The 19,854-nt window shown below is 52.3% G+C and overlaps 2 protein-coding genes across 16 annotated transcripts in view; one reads left to right on the forward strand and one right to left on the reverse strand.

Moving 5' to 3' along the window:
• Positions 1–7,095, reverse strand: part of LOC109682252 (receptor-type tyrosine-protein phosphatase V-like) — a 23,836-nt gene extending 16,741 nt beyond the window's left edge. For 3 of the 12 annotated variants that reach the window (XR_012439050.1, XR_012439049.1, XM_074048639.1), the window contains exons 1-5: positions 6,956–7,093; positions 2,269–3,117; positions 1,783–1,826; positions 1,316–1,493; positions 185–251 (exon numbers count right to left, since the gene is read on the reverse strand). Coding sequence is in view for 2 of the 12 variants with exons in the window: in XM_074048639.1 (XP_073904740.1) it covers positions 185–241 (57 nt within the window). In the remaining 10 variants the exon portion in view is untranslated. Of the gene's footprint in view, positions 1–184; positions 706–1,315; positions 1,494–1,782; positions 1,869–2,268; positions 3,118–6,955 lie in introns of all 12 variants that reach the window. The other 9 variants (XR_012439051.1, XM_074048640.1, XR_012439043.1 and 6 more) reach the window with 8 other exon arrangements.
• Positions 5,351–19,663, forward strand: Ptpn7 (protein tyrosine phosphatase non-receptor type 7). 4 transcript variants are annotated; one of them, XM_020157381.2, is made up of 10 exons: positions 5,351–5,494; positions 7,381–7,554; positions 8,070–8,253; positions 8,550–8,634; positions 10,076–10,152; positions 11,639–11,776; positions 12,123–12,233; positions 13,263–13,420; positions 15,672–15,785; positions 17,277–19,662. In XM_020157381.2, exons 1-10 carry the CDS (start codon positions 5,460–5,462, stop codon positions 17,368–17,370), a joined length of 1,170 nt encoding a protein of 389 aa, XP_020012970.2. In that variant the 5' UTR covers positions 5,351–5,459; the 3' UTR covers positions 17,371–19,662. The 4 variants fall into 4 exon arrangements, with proteins under 4 accessions (XP_020012970.2, XP_073904743.1, XP_073904745.1 ...); XM_074048642.1 differs by having other exon boundaries at positions 15,677–15,785; XM_074048643.1 differs by lacking the exon at positions 5,351–5,494 and adding an exon at positions 6,163–6,320 and having other exon boundaries at positions 15,677–15,785; positions 17,277–19,661.
• Positions 19,664–19,854: the final 191 nt, after the last annotated feature.

Raw genomic sequence — 19,854 nt, forward strand, 5'->3', positions numbered from 1 at the left:
GCAGCAGCCCAGCAGGCTGGAGCACTTTCTTTCCGTCCTCCACGCTGGCCTGGATGGGAAGGGAGTAGCTTTCCTTCTCCACTAATGCAGACCAGCTGTGGGACCCGGCTGAGAGGTGAGGAGCCTGGAGGCTCCTGGAGAGCAGGGTCCCACTCACCCGGCCTGCCCCCCATGCCCACCTTACCTCAGCCAAAAAACCCCGGAGCCAGAGGAAGACAGCAAACAGGACTGGGGGCTTCATCCTGGTATGTCTGCAGAGGAAAAATTGGGAGGCAGCAGAAGGCGGAGTCACATCCCCTCAACCCTCCCCTTGCCCCGCTGGCTGTGGGCAAGGGTGGGAAAGGCAGCCTTTCAAGCAGGGAACAGGCAGCAAAGAACAAGGGGCTGCCTCTCAGCCCCAGACCTGACTCTCACCCCACCCAGCCTTGGCAAGGCTCCAGATGGAAGAGAGGTGGGAACTTGGTTCTAGGCCCAGAAGGTGGAAGGGGATTGCAGCTCTCCCATGTAGACAAGCCCACCTCCTCCCTCTGCCTACCCTACTTCCACCCACTTCCAGCAGTTGGCTCTCCAGGGAGGAAATTGTCCCGTGCTCTTGGGGAAGATCAAGAGGAGCGATTGCCTTGCAACTGGACACACTTGGTGGAGATGGCCAACTCCCCGACACTGGAAAAGGCTTAGCGCATCTATTGACTACTTCCCACGTGCCTGTGTGGTAGACAGGGAGTGGGAGTGGGGGAGCTTCTGGTCACATGGCCACATGTGTGTTCCTGTGCTCTGGGTGAATGGGCCAGCTAAGCTTGTGTCCCCTTTTGTGCCTTCACATGACACTATGCTCCAGTGGTCAGAGGCACAGACACACATCCTTTGGGTTCTGAGTCACAGTGATCATGAATCTAGAGCTCACCTGGCTCTTGGGACTCATCCATCCCTCCTTACTGCCCAAATGAAGAAGCTGAAATCCAGAGAGGAGAAGAGCCCAGCCTGAGGCTCCTCATGTATGAGAGAAGCTGGACTTGAACCTGAGGCTTCTGAGTCCATAAAGCGGAAATGTCAAACCTGCACCTACCCCCAAATTGGGGTCCTCTCTGCTTGGAACCCTTTGGGGAGCAATTCAAGTCCCTGGGATTTTTGCTGCCTCCACTCCTTCCTCTAGTTAGGTCAGTAGTGCCCACCTTGTTCCTCTGCCCCTTCCCAGCCCCTGCCAGGCTGCAGGCACTACAGAGGCCCAGCTCCTGTGCCTGTCTGAGCCTGGCCTAGAAGAGGAGGAGCTCAGTTTCCCCTCCCCTCCTCCCCACCCCCAGAGCCAGCTGCTCACCTGGTGCTGCACACTTAGGTGCTGCCAGGCCAAGTCAGTCAGTGAGACTGGAAGGAGCCAGAAAATGCTCTGGGCCCTGGGAAGGAAGCCCAGGACTCAGCAAGCTCAGGAAGGGAGTGTGTGCAGAACGCAGACAGGTACAGACTCTGAGCAGGGGCCAGACTCTACCAGGCCTGCCCTGGTGGGAGGACAGGCCTGCATCAGAGACCAGCTTGCCCGGGCAGCTGCCCCTCCCCCACTCCACCCAGCCCCAAACCTCAGAGCCACCCACCCAGCCCTGGATGGAGGCCTGGAAACTCAAGCTGCGGACTCATCAGATTTTCCAGGCTGTGTGCGTGTGTATGAGTGTGAGGACACACACACATATGTGCTCTTTTGAAAGAGGCAGGGATGAGGGGCTACCAATTAGGTGTGTGTGGGGGGGATCATCCTATCCTAGATCCTGGACCTTCCCCCTGTCACCTCACCTGAGACCTCACTCTGATCTTCCTAGCAGAGTCTCCAAGAGCACCTGCAAAAGGCAGAGGTGAGGCAGAAGCATCCAATTCAGGATCTAAACAGAGGACACACAGCAGGACATGGGTGTGGGTAAGGGGCGAGGGAGATTCTCAAGGGTCCCCACAAAAGAGAAGCATGCTGGGGACAGCAAAGACTCTATAGCTAGTCCTATGGACAGAGTCTTGAGGAGGCACTGGACCATAAACGCCCCAGCTGCCTGACCCCCATTCTGTCAGGAAAGCCTTGGGAAAGGAAGAGGGGCTCTACAGAGGATACAGAGAGCTTCTGACAGAAAAGAAGCAGTCCCCACCCCAGGCCAAGCCTCTCCATTCAGCAAAAACGTGCCACATGGGCTGTATCTCCTCCCCGACAGCCGCCCCCACAGACAAACCCACATCCTCTCCCTAGAGAACCCCTGGGGTCCTCCCAAGGTTTCGAATCACCTTTCGCCTTACCCAAGAGGCAGAGGAAGGCAGAGGCAGGTCCTGGCTTCCCAGCTCTCAATGGGAACTGGCCTGGTCTCTCCTTGCAGCTGTCCCAGGCAGCTCTTCCGGCCACTCCTCTGCTCTCCCACAGCCTGAAGCCAGGCCTTGGGCATCCCCCACGCTGGAAGAAGATAATCACCAGGCAGGAGAGGACAAGTCGCCCACTCTCCCTCCCACAGCCAGGGGAAAGTCGCCAGGAAGAGGAGGAAGAGGGGGAAGAGGGAAGGCCAAGGTCCCACTGAGCAGGTTGTGGAAAGACAGCAAGAGGCAAGAGGTGGCAGCTGGTGAAGTGCTGGGTGTGTATAGACTGACAGATGTGTGCAAGTGTGCAATGCGGGGACTACCAGGGTGCACGTACCTGTCTGATGGACAAATACTGGGTGGCCAGGGACAACATGGAGCGGGTGGGAAGAAAGGACCATGCTGTGGAACAGATGTCCATTTCACTGGCCCTGGGCTTCCCCTGAAGTCCTCCGGCCAGGGTCCTGAGCTCCTTTCCTGGAGCTTCTGGCAGGTTGGCCCTTGCTCCCACACCCCACCCCCATGCTGAACTGGCCGGGGTCACTGGTCCTCTCTACCAGGGGTGAGGGGTATGAGAAAGTCTCCTTCACCAGCAAGCCCCCAAAAGGTAGCAGAGGGAAAGTGGGTCAGGGTGGGAGTGGCACCTGGGTTGGCTGGAACAGGTGTGAGGGTGGGCCTCCCTCAGCTCCTCTTAGCACTTCTCTGCCCAACTCACCTGTGTCTCCTCTGGTGTCCCCCTACCTCCTTCTCCTCCCTGTGAGCTTGAATGCCCCCACACCACCAGGGACAAGCCTGGACCTGCAAAGTCAGGAAAGAAGCTGGCTTGCTCTGGTACGGGATATGAGGAGGGGCACAGAGGACTCTGGAACTGCCACCCAGGACCCTACAGCTTGTCCAGAGAGGAACTGAAGAGGGAGTCTAGGGAGCGGCAGGACAGGTGGAGTGTGCAGGACCCAGGAGTTCTGGTCCCCAGGAGCTGAACCCTTCCCCAAGATCTCCCTTTGCATTTTATAGGGTAGCAGTCTTTGCCTCTGGGGGCTGACCCCAATCCAGCAAGCAGCTCCCTGCTCCATAGACACTGCTGGGAATGGGGACTTCTAGGAATTGCAGACATATCCCCTACCCCTAGGGGCATCTGACATGGGGGACAGGGACTTTTGGCTCACAGTCCCTGGCATGGGAAATGATCAGAGGGAGACCCGAAAGTCAGGTTGAATGTATGGATGTGTGTGTGTGTGTGTGTGTGTGTGTGTGTGTGTGTGTGTTATGCATGTGTGGCCAGGTGGACCACAGACATCAGGGCAAGGTGTGTCCTTGCCCTGCACCAGCCCCTTCCCAGCCTGGCCTAAGGACTAGGGACACCCTTTCCCACAGTCTCAGGACTGGACTATGCCCATTGGAACTGCTGGGAGGGACTCTTTCCAGAACCTCCCCCTGCTGAGTGGAACTACCCTGAAGGCTGACTAGGGGAGGAGGAAGGAGCGAGGCAAGACTCCTCCATCAGGGCCCCCTGTCCCCAGGCAGCTACTTGGCCCATTTTACTGAGCAGCTTCTCCTATGACAGCTCCTGAGCACTGACTGTGAGCCACAGGCCTCACTCTATCTGTCTGACAGGGGTTATTGTCCCTATTATCATCCGCTGGAGAGGGAGGAAGCAGACCGGAGATTGAGATTCAGGGAGGCTCAGTAACCAGCCCAAGGTCATACAGCTAAGAAGCTACATTTTACTCATGTGCAAGTTCTTTCAGCTTTCAACTATTACTATATTTCTCTGGGATAAAGGGTAGCTGGAACCTAAATCCCAACCCAGGAAGACAAATCAGCAATTTGAATGATGGAAGTTTGAGAACAGTTCTGCCCCAGGTGTGGGAAGGTTCTACAGTGGAGGGGGAGTCACTTTTGGGAGGTTTCCAGCAGCCAGGATGGAGTAAAGCCTACTCCAGAGAAGACAGGAAGCAGCAGGCCAAGATCCAAGGCCAGAGTGGGAAGGGGTGGTACAAGGCAAGGACACGTGTCTTGTCCCTTCTGAGGCTTGTGGTCGAGGCTCTAGCCATGTGCCTCCATGAGTGTTCGGGCATCCCTAGGCAGATAGGGGAGAGGGAGTCGGCAGCAGGCAAGAAGTGACTCTCCCTTCACCCAAACCCACCCAACCATCCCCAGCTATTGTCTGCATCTTCTGGCTCCCAGCCTTCTGTCCAAGAGCTCGACTTCTAACTGCATGAACCACTGCTCAACCCCCAGCTGTGAGGGGCACAGGATAAGCTCACTGCCACTGAGGCTCAGACCATGGAAACCTGGGAGCAATGGGCAGGCCAGTGGGGGAGGACTTTGCCCACTTCCTTCTCCTCACCCCTGTGGTATCCTAGCTTCCTGTTCGTGATCATAATCAACAGCTGGCCCAGAAAGGGTGACCATCTTTCCACTCTCCTACTGTCCTCTCCTTTATGCCAGGGCCCTGACTCTCTGCCAGTGAAAACACTGACCCCAGAAGGGAGGTCAAAGCAGAGGCCAGCTTTGGGTCACTGCCCACAAGAAGGCTATGGAATGCCAGGCTCCTGTCTCTTCCATCTCATTCTGGCACTGGAGCTAATCATTACTTAGCTATACTTGGCCTCCTCCTCAGGGAAACCCACCCACTCCCCAGAGCAGCACAGGCTACCGGGAGAGGAAGCCAGGATCAGTGGCTAAGGAGCCCTTGCAAAAGAACCAGGCCTATCCTTACTGCAAGGGCAGGTGCCCAGAGGCCTCCTGACCCCAAAGGGTCATCCCTGGCCTTCACCTCCACTCTCCTTCCCCATGGGCCAGCAGAAGGCCAGCCCCCTCCACACCGCCCCCTCTGGTGTGCCACCTCTTTTGCCTATTGCATGCACATCACTTCTTTTCTGCTGTCACCGTTGACAATTGAATCAGAGAAGTGGGAGGAAGAGAGGGGATGCAGATTGTGTGTGCTGGGGCCCGGGAAGGTTGTCTGGAATGTTACAGGGTAAAAGGAGCTGTGCAGTGAGCATAAGCCATGAACCCGCTGGGCTGTGGACCAGCAAAGAGCTTGCCAAAGCCAGGCAGGGGTTGAGGGCCGTGGAGTCTTGGACTTGGGGGTCATTCCCCAGGGCCCCGGCATCCAGGCTCCTAGTGAAGAGGACATGGGAGTCCCCTGGTGTGAGTTTGTCGACTACCAGTAAGTCTGAAAAGATGTACGATTCTAGGAAGAAGCCCAGAGGGGGAAGGGGGCTCTAGGAAAGCCCCCAAACTCTCCTCCAGGTTGCTCTGCTATCTGCTCTGGAGTGGCTAGCTGAGGCACCAGCCACGGGAGCTAGGAGCTGGTGGGTAGGGTGTCAGGACCTAGAGGGGACCTTTCTATCTGGCCCTGGTCCTTCCTTCCCATGTGGTGTAAGGATTCCTGCCATCTCTTTCCCCCACCCATGTTGGTGGCACATCTGTGACATAGCCTGTGTGTGGCTATGAATTTCCAAGTCTTAGAACAGCAAGGGCTTCCAGGGAGAGGGCTCTGGGACATAGATGAGCAGTGAAAATAAGTTTCTGGCCAATATCAGGATAAGCAGGAACTACATGGGATCCTCTGTGGAATAGCATGGACCTGGGGTCAGCTAAGCTCTGCCCAGCAAGAAGGCAGAGGGGGACCTAACAAGAACCCAGAGGAGAAACATGGCAGGAGGGAAAAGAGGGCCTGGGGGTCAGGGGACCTCCGATAGTCAGAGAAGGCCCTGCCCCTTCCCTTTCCCGGGGAGCAGAACTTGGTACCTGGCAAGGGTGCCAGGACATCAGCAGCCTGCCCCTAGGGGGCACAGGCAGGAGGCACCGACCCCTGGTGGCAGCTGCAGCAAGCAGGAGCGCAGGAGGGCAGCGTGCAGCTGGGTGTGCGTGGGTGGAAGCCAGGAGGGGCGGAGGGAGGAAGCTGGCTTCCTGAAGCCTTCTCAGCCCTCAAAGACAGACAGACAGATAGACAGCTGGCAAGAGGCAACCTGGGGGGCACAGCTGCTTCAGTAAGTACTCGCAGTGGGCATAGGAGTCCTGTGGCCTTGGGGTGGGGTAAGCCCTGGGAAATGGGAAGGCATCTCTGAAGTCAGGGTGCAGGAAGAGAGTTGGGGGCCACCATGCCTGGCTGGGACATGGGTTCTGACACACCTGGTGTTCCTGAGGCTGGGAGGGCAGAGAAGCCACATGGAGTGCAAGGAAAGCAGAAGTGAAGGGCCCCTCCTGAGCAGAGAGCCTCTCTCCACCACCCACACCTGCACAGGCCCACACTGTCCCCTCGCCTCCGTCCGTGTGGGCTTAGCAACACTAACTCTTGCCACCTTGGCACCTGTGACCCTGGCTCTGGGAGATGGGGACTGCCCCCAGAGGACATGGCCTCATCACCTCCATGCCCCCTCTCGTCCCCCCCCACCCCCCAGCTGTCGCCTCACCATGCACTGTCGCTCAAAGGCTTGGTGAGGCCATTTCCTGTGACGGTTACAGAGGCGGGAGATGGGGGATGGGCAGGAGGAGGAAGGAAACACCCCCAGCCTACCTCCCTGGACAGGGACCCCAGAAGCCAGAACTGATCTTGGAGTAGACCTGCCCCCATTTGGAGAGGATCTTGCTAAAAGCCAGCAGCCTAGCACGCCTGAGTCCCCACCTGGTTCAAACATTGCTAGAGGCCTCCAATTTCTCGTTCAGGAGAACGCCCATTGGTTAGACTCAGAGGTGATCCTTGTAGCTTTCTCCCTTCCTTCTGTGCTATACACACAGATCACATCTCTTCCCTTGCCTTCTTTCACTTCGACCCCAGCTCAGAGTCCAGTGTACTTCAGTCTCCCTTCTCTCTTCCTCCTTCTGGATTTGTTACTATCTTCATCTACAACTCCACCCTTTATCTTATCCCTACTCTAAACCCACACTGCCTGTTGCTCACTCCCACCAAAGAACTGTCCCCAGGAAGTGGGGAAGAAAAGATACCCCACAGTGAAAACCCGAGCAGATGGGGGCCTGGGCTTGGGAGTCTCCTTCTGGCCAATCAGGAAAGCCAGAGGCCAGCAGCCTTGGGGGGGCCTTGTTTTTCAGGCAGGCCTCATGGCTGAGTGAGCCTTCCCTGGGCCCAGCACCCCACCCCAGCATGGTCCAGGCCTGTCGGGGGCGTTCCAGAGCACAGCCGCTGATCTTGTCTTTGGGGGCAGCCATGACCCAGCCTCCACCAGCCAAAGCACCAGTCAAGAAGCACGTCCGGCTACAGGAGAGGTGAGATCTTTCTGGAGAGAGGGGTCTTCCAAATTCTGAGCCTCTTTCGTCTCCTCCCTTCCCTCCATCTGCCCCTTCAGCTCAGACATCTGAGTCCAGAGGGCCCTCAATGTTGAGTCCATTCTGGAAAGGAAACCAATAATGTTCATTTGCATGTTGTTTGCATGTCTCGGACACTAAGTTTCATATCAATCTTGAGCCTGCTCCCTAAATCCCAGGTTGGGTTGGGCAGTTCCTGGGCTGCCAGGGGCCTTCTTGATGCTGGATGTAGGTCTGAGTTTCAGGGCCAGTGTGGGAAGAGGTGGGCAATTGGAAGGAACAGTGGGCTCCAAGCTGCCCTGTTCTACCTGACAAAAGACAGGCATGAAGCAGGGGCTTGAACCCTTTAATGCATGAGCCTCTGGATCAGAAGAAAGACAAAGAATAGCTACCTCAGGTTACCCTGCAACAACAATAATTGTAGGAATAGCAAATGGGATTGGTACTCACTAGGCACTGGCTGGCTGTGCCTGCAGGCGAGGCTCCAATGTGGCTCTGATGTTAGACGTGCGATCCCTGGGCACTGTGGAACCCATCTGCTCAGTGAATACACCCCGGGAGGTCACCTTACACTTCCTGCGCACAGCTGGACATCCCCTTACCCGCTGGGCCCTGCAGCATCAGCCACCCAGCCCCAAGCAGCTGGAGGAGGAATTCTTGGTAAGAACTTGGGGTCTTCTCAGTGTCACTCTGACCTTCAGTATCAGAGGCAGCCATCAGATCCCATTCCATCCCGGACACCAGGGACTTGACTCCTCCTTGGGCCCCTTAAGAAAGAGAGTTCTGAGGTTCATGAGAAAAGGCCTTCCTCTTCTGCTGTCCACCCCACCTAGGCCTACATACCCATACCAAGAAGGAATGGCCAGGGTCCACTCTACCAGGAAAGGGGAGAAGGGGAGAAAAGGAGGCTGAGAAAGGTTACTAGCTACTCACTCACTCATTTCTCCCCCTGCCAGAAGATCCCATCAAACTTTGTCAACCCTGAAGACCTAGATATCCCTGGCCATGCCTCCAAGGACCGATACAAGACCATCTTGCCAAGTAAGGCCTGCAGCAGGGATCAGCGGAGGCGGGCGCTGTGTATAGGGCTGGAGAACTCCAGAAGACAAGATGCACAGCCTCAGCCAAGGAGGGACAACAGTGCTGGGGCATTTTCTTTCAGCAGAAACATACTAATCCCATGTACTGGGGGGGAGGGGGGAAAAGGGACAGCAGTCACGACAGCAGCAATGATATCTGAAGATGCTTACTGTGGGCTACACCCTGCTCTATGTGCTTCACATTAACTCACCTCTCCCAATGTCCCTATGAAATTGATACTATGGTATTATTATTCCCATTTTACAAATGAGGAAATGGAGCACAAGTTGTGTAACTTGCCCAAGTCACACAGCTAGTGGCACTAAACCTTCCTCCTCTTCTTCCCATATGGGAAGCATCTGGCAAAGGTTGGCAGTGAAAGAGGCTCCATTAGGATGAATCCTGAGAGAAGGCTCTGAGAAAGCCACAGGGAGGCAGGGCAGTGACCAGCAAAAAAGCAATGACAGGTTGCAACAGGGGATGGTGGACTGTGCCAGGTTGACTGTAAACTGACAGACCCAGGGTAAGCATCTCCTGTTTTTCAGGGGCAGGTGTGAGGTCCCTAGAGCCTCTCTGTACCGCCCCTGTGCCCACAGAGCTGCCTTTTCTGGCCAGCCCCCCTCCAGTAACTCCCAGTCTGAGACCTGAGCTCAGCAGAGCACACAGATCCTATCTCCCACTGAGCCTCCCTGCCCTCTGTCTGCACGAGTGGACCAAGCATTCATCCACGTGGGATCGATTAGCCCTTGTTCTTGGCTTAATTCTAGTCAGCCTGTAGCCACCAGAAAGAGGAAGTTTCCTTTGCCTGAGCTTAACCTGGAGACCCTCTGTCCCCAGCTAGGGTGGCACAGGAGAGTGAGCCTCCCTTCTTCTTTCCTTACAAGCCAACTCCTTCATCTCTGTTTGGGTATGATTTGGAGAAAACCCTTCCGCTTATGGAGAGAGGCGGACACGCCCAGTGGCTGAGTGAAATCTAGTTCAACTTCACCACCATGTGAGCTTAGCAAGCTGCTCACCTGAAGCCCGTATTCACTGTCAGAAAAGAATTCTTCCTCCACAGCTCTCTATTTCCGCTGCTATTGGTACCATCCTGTTCTAGCTCTTATTGATCTCAAGACTAGACTATTCCAGTAACTTCCTATTTGGGCTCTGTTGCTCACCAGTCCATCCGCCACAGCACCACGCAGTGAATCTTCCCAAACTGTTACTTTGATCATGTCACTCTGTTGTTCAAAACCATTCCCTGGTTCCCTGCTCTCTACATATAAAACAATTCAGTGGGTATTGGGCCATGTGCTATACACAAAGTACTCTTATGAGCACAAGAATGGTCTGTCCCTATCAGAGTCTGCATGACTTGGTCACCTTTGACCTCTGACTTCCTCTGAGCCTTCCTTTCTAGATCCCCAGAGCCGTGTCTGTCTTGGTCGGGCACAGAGCCAAGAGGACGGAGACTACATCAACGCGAACTACATCCGAGTGAGTGGCCTGGCTGTGGCAGCGGTGTGGGGACCGGGTGTTGGGGGGTGCGTGCACAGGGCTATGCCTGAAGATGTCAGGACAGCAACCTAGAAAATAGCAGATGTCAAGCATTTCTGAAAAGAAGAAACTATCACCTCTCCTTAATCTACCCTTTGCCAGCCATCAAAAGTTGGCATGGCTGAACCCAGTCGCTGGCTTGAGGGTTAATTGCTTCTGAGAGCTGCAAAAAGAGGCCAGTACAAGTGGACAAATGGGAGTTTCTCTCTCTCTCTCTCTCTCTCTCTCCCCCCCACCCCCACTCTTTCTCCCTTTCTCCCCTCCCCTTTGTGGAGATGGTTTGATTGATGTTCATCTAACAGGACCCTCAAGGCAAGGCTCTCTACCTTTTTTGTCCCTAGGGATATGTAAAAGCAGTGCTCTCTAGTGGCCAAGGTGAGTATGACAGCAGAAGAGAAGCTATTGACAGGGAGATAGTGGGGAAACCTGGTCTCCCATTTGCCCACTGGCACCAGGCAAACAATGGGCTACAGCTAACCATCATCTTGAGGAACAGGAAGCTGAGGGTCCCGAAGTGGAGACAGATTAGGGAGAGGGAGCTACATTTTGCTACTGAATATATTAATTGGTAAAAAAAAAAAATCAATCCACATTTAATGACCCTGTGCAGGTATTTGTGCTAGAAAAAAGCAGCCAGGAAGAAAGAGAAGAAAAGGTGGCTCATGCCTGTAATCCTACTCAGGAGGTGGAGATCAGGAGAACTGCGATTTGAAGCCAGTCTGGGCAAATATTTCATGAGACTCCCTCAAAAAAACCCATCACAAAAAAAGGGGCTGTGGAGTGGCTCAAGGTGTAGGTCTTGAGTTCAAATCCCAGTACTGCAAAAACAAAGAAAGAAACATTTTATAGTGAAGTGGCTCAAATGGTAGAGTGACTGCCCAGCAAGCATGAGGCCCAGAGTTCAAATCCCAGTAACCACCAAAAAAGAAAAGAAAAAAAGGGGAAATAAAACACTTTATAGAGCACCTGCTATCTGCTAAACTTAATATATTTTATTAAATTTAAGCTACACTACATTCCTGCAAGATTGGTATTGTTATGCCTAGACTACAGATGAGAAAACTGAGACATACAAGGGCTAGGTAACTTACTTATAGTAGCACAACTAGGAAACATAAGAAACAGAAGAGGGATTTGAACTCCCTTCTTTTTTCTTTCTTTCTTTTTTTTTTTGGCAGTACTGTTTTGAACTCAAGGCCTCACCCTTGCTAGGCAGGCACTCTACCACTTGAGCCACTCCACCTGAACTTCCACTGTTCTTCACTGTGGAACCCATGTCCTTCCCACTCTGTGACTTCTGGTATGTGTGTTTGCTCGTGCACATGTGTATTTAGGTGTGCACGCTTCCTGGCTTTAACTTGATCCCAGCACCTGTGGAGTTTGATCTCAGGGCTTCTCCACCCTTCTTCTGTGCTTCCCTTCCCAGGGCTACGATGGACAGGAGAAGGTCTACATTGCCACCCAGGGCCCAATGGCCAACACTGTGGCAGACTTCTGGGAGATGGTGTGGCAAGAAGAAGTGTGTCTCATTGTCATGCTCACTGAGCTCCGTGAGGGCAAGGAGGTAGGAGGCACAGCCATAGTCCTTGGTGAACCTAGAAAGGACAGGGCTATGCCCTGCCACACAACACACACATGCAGGGAAACTTGGGTCCAGAGGCCTCTCTGGGAGCTGAGAACACCAACAGCCAGCCCCAACTCACACCTGTCAGAAAGGTCCCTGAGCTATCCCCTGAGAAAAGTGGTCTTGGCCAAAATATGGGATGGAATGCGCACTCTGTCTGCAGGGGTCAAGTTCAGGAGACCCCCCCCAGTGGGGAGGGATACAGAGCAATCCCTTCTCTACTGTCCCAGCCTTGCTTCAGCTGATAGACCTACCCCCTTCTGACTCCCAGCTCCATCCCTCCTAGAAATGTGTCCACTACTGGCCCACAGACGAGGAAACCTATGGGCCCTTTCGGATCTGCATCCGTGACCTGAAAGAGCACCCGGAATATACTGTACGGCAACTCACCATCCAGGTACCACCCCCTGGGCCAGGCCTAGAACTCAGGCCCCACATTTACTAGGAGCCAAGTTAACTCATGTAAGCCTTGAACCCACCTCTAAAAGAGATGCTTGAACCATAGAAAAAAGAGAAACTTGGGTACTGACCTTTGGGAGCTGGTAGTCTAATAGGGCAGAGCCGGTAAACCAAATAGGAACCAATAGGAACTCCGCCCACCATGCTAAAAGGTGTAGGAGCTGGCTAGGAGAGGAGGGACCCAGGAGTGTGAAGAGTGAGAAGAGGTTGAAAGAAGTGTTTAGTAATGTGTAAAAGTGCTTCAAAAATGCTTTCTAGCTGGATGTTATGGCTCAGGCCTATAATCCCAACACTCAGGAGGCTAAGGTCAGATGATCAAGAGTTTGAGACCAGCCTGAGCTGCACAGCAAGACCCTGTCTCAAAAAGAATGAAAAGAAGGAAGGGAGGGTGGGAGGGAGAGAGAGAGGGAGGGAAGAAGGAACGAAGGAAGGAAGGAAGGAAGAAAGAAGGAAGGAAGGAAGAAACAAGGAAGGAAGGGAGGAAGGAAGGAAGGAAGGAAGAAGGAAGAAAAGAAGGGAGGAAGGAAGGAGAAAGCTTTCTATTTGTTTTTCGGGGTTGTTTTTTTTTTTGGTAAGAACTGGGGTTTGAACTCAGGGACTCACGCTTGCCACTCTGCCAGCCAAAGCTTAGTGTTTTATGTTTTTCAAAGCATTTTATCAATTCATTAGTTCCCAAGAATCCTGGGGAATAAAGCAGTACCATTTTCTAGGTGAAGAAAATGAGATTAAGGTACTTGTCCAAAGTCATGTGCTAGTTACAGACAAGACCGTGGTCTTTTACTCTCCCAGGACACCATTCCTTTTGAACATTTTGGAGTAGGGAGTGGTGGAGGCCAGCTAGCAGGAGTCACCCTTCCGGCTGTGAGTCCCCCATGGAATAACTGCAGCCCTCATCCCCCTCAAGCACCAGAAAAGGTGACCTGTGCTCCCCCTGGACCCTGGTTCTCATGCCTTGTCTCTATTCCAGCACCAGGAGGAACGCCGGTCAGTAAAGCACATCCTCTTCTCAGCCTGGCCAGACCACCAGACGCCAGAATCAGCTGGGCCCCTTCTACGCCTGGTGGCCGAGGTGGAGGAGAGTCCAGAGACAGCTGCCAACACTGGGCCCATCGTGGTCCACTGCAGGTGCCGGGTCCCCCCCTCAACTGTGACCTGGGTACCATCCTCCCCTTCCCACTGGGGGTCTCTTGGGGAGGGGACTCAGTAGAATAGCATCAGGTAGGCCTAGTTCCTACTTGGACAGGAATCTCTAGATGGTTCAGAAGTGCTTTGTTCTTAGTACCTCCTTTGTACACAGAGCCCAGGCATACTGGGGACACCACTGGTCAGCCAGGGGAGGAGCTCATTTATTCATTCAACAAATATTTATTGAAGACCTATTATTATTATTATCAGGCATGATGTAACTTGCTGAGGAGACACTAGTAAAGAAAACAGTTTGGTCTCTTCCCTGACAAGGTTATAGCCTGGTGGGAATGACAGCAGGGCCCAGTACGATGACAGCTGTGATGGGATAGTACAGGGAGTGAAGGATTGAGTTGCCTAACTCAGTCTTTGTCCAGTGAAGCTTTTCCCAGAGAAAGTATATCTAAGCTGCATGAAGATCTGAAAGGGCTATTAGCCAAGTAAAGAGGGGAAGAGGACAGCATATGCAAAGGCCAGACACCATGGCTCACAACTGTAATCCCAGCTACTAGGGAGGTGGAAATAGAAGGTTCATGGTTTGAGGCTGGGGGCAGGTATTGCAAGTTAACAAAACCTCATCTCAAAGAACAATCCAAGCATGGTGGTACACATCTGTAATCTCAGCTACAGGAGAGAGGCAGAGGTAGGAGAATCAAGGTCTGAGACCAGCCCAGGACAAAAGTGCAAGACCCTATTTGAAAAATATGTAAAGCAAAAGGGGCTAGTGGTGAGGCTTAAGTGGTAGAATACCTGCCTAGCAGGTTCAAGGCCCTGATTTCAAACCCCAGTACTTCCAAAAAAATTGGTGAGTTGCTGGGCTCTGGGTTTAGAGGGTGGGTCTGGGGTCACGCTTGGGAACAGTGAGGGGAGATGAGTCTGGAAGGCAAGTGAAGGTCACAGGGAAAAGGGCCTTGCAGGATGGACTAAGATATTGAAATTTTTTTTTTGGTCGTGGTGGTGGTACTAGGGTTTGAACTCAGGGCTTCATGTCGGATAAGCAGGTGCTTTCCCACATGAGCCATGCCTCCACCCCTTTTTGCTCTGGTTTTTTTTTTTTTGCAGATAGGGTTTCAATTTTTGCCCAGGACTGTGATGATCCCATTTATGTTTCCCACTGATGCTGGGATTAAGACACGTGCCACGGCACCCAGCTTTTTCCACTGAGATGGGGTCTCAAGATGCCCAGGATGGTCTGGAATTGTGATTCCCCCCATCTGAGCCTCCCAAATAGCTAGAATTATAGGTGTGAGCCACCAGGGCTTGGCTTGGATTTGCCATTTTAAATTTTCATTTTTTATTTTATTTTTCCTGGGGAATGAACCCAGGGCCCCAGGTTTACCATTTTTAAGAATGCTTTGGCTACAGAATAAAAGTGGATTGGGTGGAGTGGGAGGTGATGTAGGGGACAAGACCATCTGCGAGTGAGCATCCTAAATAAAACAGAATGTGGGGTCAGAAAGTACAGAGGGTGCTCCCGGGACCATCCATAGATGGCACCTGGACATAAGTGCCAGGAGTCACTAGTGGCTTCTATTAGGGGCTCATCCAAGAATGTTTGCCAAAGAAGGGAGAGGGTTTTCAAATAAAGAAAGGGAAGGGGGGGGGAGGGAGAGGGAGAGAAAGAGGAGGGAGGGAGGAGGAAGGAAGGAAGGAAAGAAGGATGGAGGGAAGGGAGCAAGGAAGGGAGGAAAGCCAAGGTATAGGAGATCAGAGAGAAAAGGACTGTGGGAGAGAAGGGAGGTGGGAAGCAGAGACGTCAAGCGTTGGCAGCTGTGGAAGCTGACGCTGAGCTAGGAGGAAGTATTGGTTAGATAAGGAGGGCCCCCGGGGTCAGCCAGCCCACAAGCAGGGCACTGTCAGTTAGAAGCTGTTGTATACTGTTAAGCAGAAGAGACATTAAAATGTCTACAGGACCCAAGTGTGGCAATGCACATCTGTAATCCCAGCACTCACTCAGGAGGCTGAGCCAGGAAATCTCAAGTTTGAGGCTAGTTTGGGCTACATAGAAAGACCCCATCTGGAAAAAAAAAAAATTGGCCACAGGAGTTGGAAGGTGACCTGTACTAGGCCTAGAGTAAGGCTAGTAAGAAATACAAACTCCTCCAGGGTCTCTTGAGGCACTGGAATTCTCACTCACCCGCCTCCCCTATTCCCTGGTCTCCTGCCCCATCCTCTCCCTGGCTGTATCCAGTGCAGGGATTGGCCGGACGGGCTGCTTCATCGCTACTCGCATCGGCTGCCAACAGCTGAAGGCGCGAGGAGAAGTGGACATTCTGAATATCGTGTGCCACCTGCGCCTGGACAGGTGGGTCCATGGTAAACAGGACCGGCCACATGAATGAATGGCCTTGGTGCCTCTGGGCTGCTGGACATGTGACCAACAGACACTAGGAGAAAGGAAGGGACCTCTGTTGTTTAAAGAGGTTTATACTTTGTTGATAACTAATACCCAGGAAGGAATCTGTACCTGGAATTTGAGCTTGGGGGCCTGGAATTAAAAGTGCTATTCTATGGATTTACCCCGAACCTTCAACTTTTTTTTTTTTTTTTCCAAATTCCCTACTCAGTAGAAAACTGGGAAAGAAGAAATAGTTGGGGTTGGGCATGGTGGTGCATACCTGTAATTTCAGCACTCAGGAGGCTGAGGCAGGAGGATCATAAGTTCCAGGCCAGCCTGACTACACAGTGAGTTCAAGGCCAGCCTGAGCTATGTAGCAAGACCCCATAGTTAGTTCCAGATATGAGACAGCTACAGATAATGCACAGATGCTCACTGGGCTTGGAGACAGAGGAACAGGGTTCAAATTCCCACTTGTATCTCACTGAATTTTCCCCGTATTTCTTTATCCCCATTTCTTTATCTAGAGAGAGAGAATAACTCTTTCCCCACAGAATTGCTGGAAGGAATGGGTTAACTTATGTGAAAGTGTTTTGGAAAATAACTACTGTAGAAATGTGTGACATTATTAGTTTTACTTTTAAGGTGATTTATTTTTAAGATGATGGCCCAAACAACATATATACATGTGAGTAAAATATAAAAACAACCTTGTGCCATGGGTCTAGTCAGGGAGATTAGGCAAGAAGTCAAGTGTCTTTCTTTAGAGATGATGTGATCTTTTATATAGAAAATCCTAAAGAGAGCACTAAAAATAGAACTATTAGGACTAATAAGTGAATCCAGCAAAAAAAAAAAAGAAGAAGAAGAAGAAATAAAAAGATTATTGACAGTCGGACAACGGTGGCTCATGCCTGTAATCCTAGCTACTCAGGAGGTAGAGATCAGGAGGATTGCTGTTCGAAGCCAGCCCAGGCAGATAATTCATGAGACCCTATCATAAGAGCCTATCACAAAACCCACCACAAAAAAGGGTCGGTGGAGTGGCTCAAGGTGTAGGCTATGAGTTCAGCCCCAGGCCCACCAAAAAAGCAAAGATAATTGACAAGAGGAAAACCTGTGGCTTGGGAACACTCCAGTCCCAACCTGAGCAATCAGGCCTGGTTTCGCCCAGGAGCTGAGTGAATGAGGAAAGACCAAGTGTCAGTCTGTGGCACCTCCCCCTTGGCACACTGCTCGGAGGAATGGGGCAGAGGGCTTTGCTCCTGGGGGGAGATCTGAGGGGCTGTAAGGAGGAACAGGAGATAAAAAGGGTGAATATATGGGAAGAAGAAAGTCAGGACTTTCCCAGTAGGACTATAAGGAATTCGACCAGAGCCAATGGGCAGGCGCTTTGCCCTCTCTCGCTCATAGTCCCTCGCTCACAGTCATGGTTGCCATCTGTGTTTCTCCCTGCAGAGGGGGGATGATCCAGACCACGGAGCAGTACCAGTTTCTGCACCACACTTTGGCCCTGTATGCAGCCCAGCTGCCCCAAGAGCCCAGCCCCTGACCCTTCTACCAGCCCAGATGCCAACCTCCCCTCAGGCCTAGGACAGGGGCCTAGGGAAGTGGGCTCTGTGCCCTGGGGCACCCCCTGCATGAGCACAGGGATGGTGCCTCACTAGTGAGTGCTTACAGTCCCAGGAAGCTGTGCCAGCAAGGATGAGGGACCAGACTCCAGGTCTTCACCACCAGCCACTCCTCTGACTCCTCTGGTGCTCCTAGATGGACAATGGGAGAGCCTTCTGTGTCTTTGAACTTAAAGACAGGAGCTAGCACTTGAACCAGACTGCATGAAGACTGCTCTTTGTGGGCTCATTTCCTATCTATGACAAGGACATTATGTGCTTGGCTGCCATAATGGAAGCAATCAGGGAAGTTTCTGGAAGCTGTTCCAGCTGTAGCCCCTTTCTGGGCTGGCAACAGGGTGCGTCAAGATCATTCCCCAACCCAGCCCTGCCCAAGTGTAGGCCAGATGCCTGAGCTGGGAAGAGTCCAGTGTGACCTCTGTCAAATTCTCCACATCCTAGCATGGATCCTGCTCTATTCCATGCATCTGGGAGTGCCGCATGACCTCCTTGAAAGGGAACAATGACCCAGGTTGGCCCTGCTTCCACAGGTGTCCTGGGAGTGCTATAGAGGTGACTAGACCTGTAACTTGAGGTCTCTGGAAGAGGGAATATATGGGGACCATTCAGAGGCCAAGAGGGCTGCCCTGGCCTGGTAATTGCCTTCCACCCACCCCAACCCCTCTCTAGGAAGGCCCATCATTCTCTGCTTTGCTTCTTTGACCTCAGAAGATACCCTGGGTACTCAGGAAGTGCCCAAGAAAGAGAAGATGAAAGGAAAAGCTCACTCTGGTTCTAGAAAAGCCACCCCCTCCACACGCTCCCTACCCTGAAATTTGCAGAGCAAATGGCTTTTTCCAGAAGCAGTCTGGGTTCTAACAACTCCATGAAGACACAGGGCACAGACTGAATTGTGACACCTCGTTTCAATCCCAGAGAACTAACATCACTCATCTATCTCAGCATCAACAATTTCCAGGGGACCGCAGATCTATCTCAGGATTGAACTACACACCCTAGAAATGCAGTCAAAGCCTGAGCCCTCCTTGACACCAAGATGGCTGCCTCTGGGGATAAAGATGAGGCACAATTCCTCCTGACCCTCAGCCCCTTAGGACTTTCCTTGGCTGACACCAGCTCCCTGCAGAAACCCCAAGAAGCTGGTCCTGCTGAGCAGCTGACCTCTTCCTTCGTCACAGCTCTTTGAAGAACTTGCAGTGCTGCAGCTGAGGTTAAAATTCTTCTGTTTCTGCTTGGCCTTACCAAGGAGCCTCTCCTTCCTTATAGCCCTGGGGTGGGCTCACCTGTACCTCCAACTTCCTAGGCCCTGTGAGAGGCATCTGCTGTGGGCGCCCCCTGAGCTAGGTGGAGGGCTCTTAAGCGCCTGATTCTGCCCTGAGCTCAGACCCAGTCTGAATGGAAGAAACTGCATTGCCCCAGAGCTGAGGGTACAAGCTCCAGAAAAGTAAGCAAGTGGAAAAAATAAAGACTTCTTGGATGGCTGATTCATTCCTTCTTTCCATCTTCGTAGGCCTCTGGGGCTCTGAATAGCACTAGAGAGAGAAAGACTCCATGGAACAGGAGCAGACTGCAAATCTTTCCCCCTGGGGTATGTTCTTTTCTAACACTTTCAAGGGCATGAAACAAAGTGAAACTGCAGTCAATGTAGGAAGTGAGACAGACAGGTGCTATCTTAGCCCATTCAGGCTGCTATAACAAAATACCATACATTGGGAGGTTTATAAACAACAAGAATTTGTTTCCCATGGTTCTGAAGGCTGGGAAGTCCATTATCAAGGTGCCAGCAGATTAAGTTTACAGCCCACTTTCTGGCTTGTAGGCAAAGCCTTGTCTCTGTCCTTTCATGGTGGGAGGGGCATGGATTCTAGGTTCTCTCTCTCCTTCTCTTCTTCTTCTCCTTTTCCTTTTCCTCCTCATCCTGCTCCCGTTCCTTTTCTCCTTCTCTTCCTCCCTCTCCCTCCCCCCTCCCTTATTCCATATTTATATGGTCATTAATCTTATTCAAGAGGGCCCCACCCTAATTAGCTACCAAATACCATCACCTTGGATGGAGATGAGGAGTTCAGCATAGGAATTCTGGGGTGGGAGGAACACAAATATTCAGACTATAGCATGTACCTTAGGAGCTAGAGAGGATCCACAGATGCTGCTTAATAAACAAGGACATTATTCTGGTCCAAGACTGTGATTTCTCCACTTTAGCAACTCTTTGATCATTTGAAGTTATCTAACTCTTGGGGAGAGTTGATCGATATGGTTGATATTGATATTTTACTCATCTTTGACTGAGACAATGGGCTCTGCGTGAGCACACTTGAAAACTAAATCTGAAGAAGCATCCAACATAGATTGGGGACTGCCCTGAAACTTGGGACCAGTGAGGTGCAGACAGCTGGGGTAACGAA

Source organism: Castor canadensis, chromosome 11 (assembly GCF_047511655.1).
Source record: "Castor canadensis chromosome 11, mCasCan1.hap1v2, whole genome shotgun sequence".
Classification (NCBI taxonomy): Eukaryota; Metazoa; Chordata; class Mammalia; order Rodentia; family Castoridae; genus Castor; species Castor canadensis.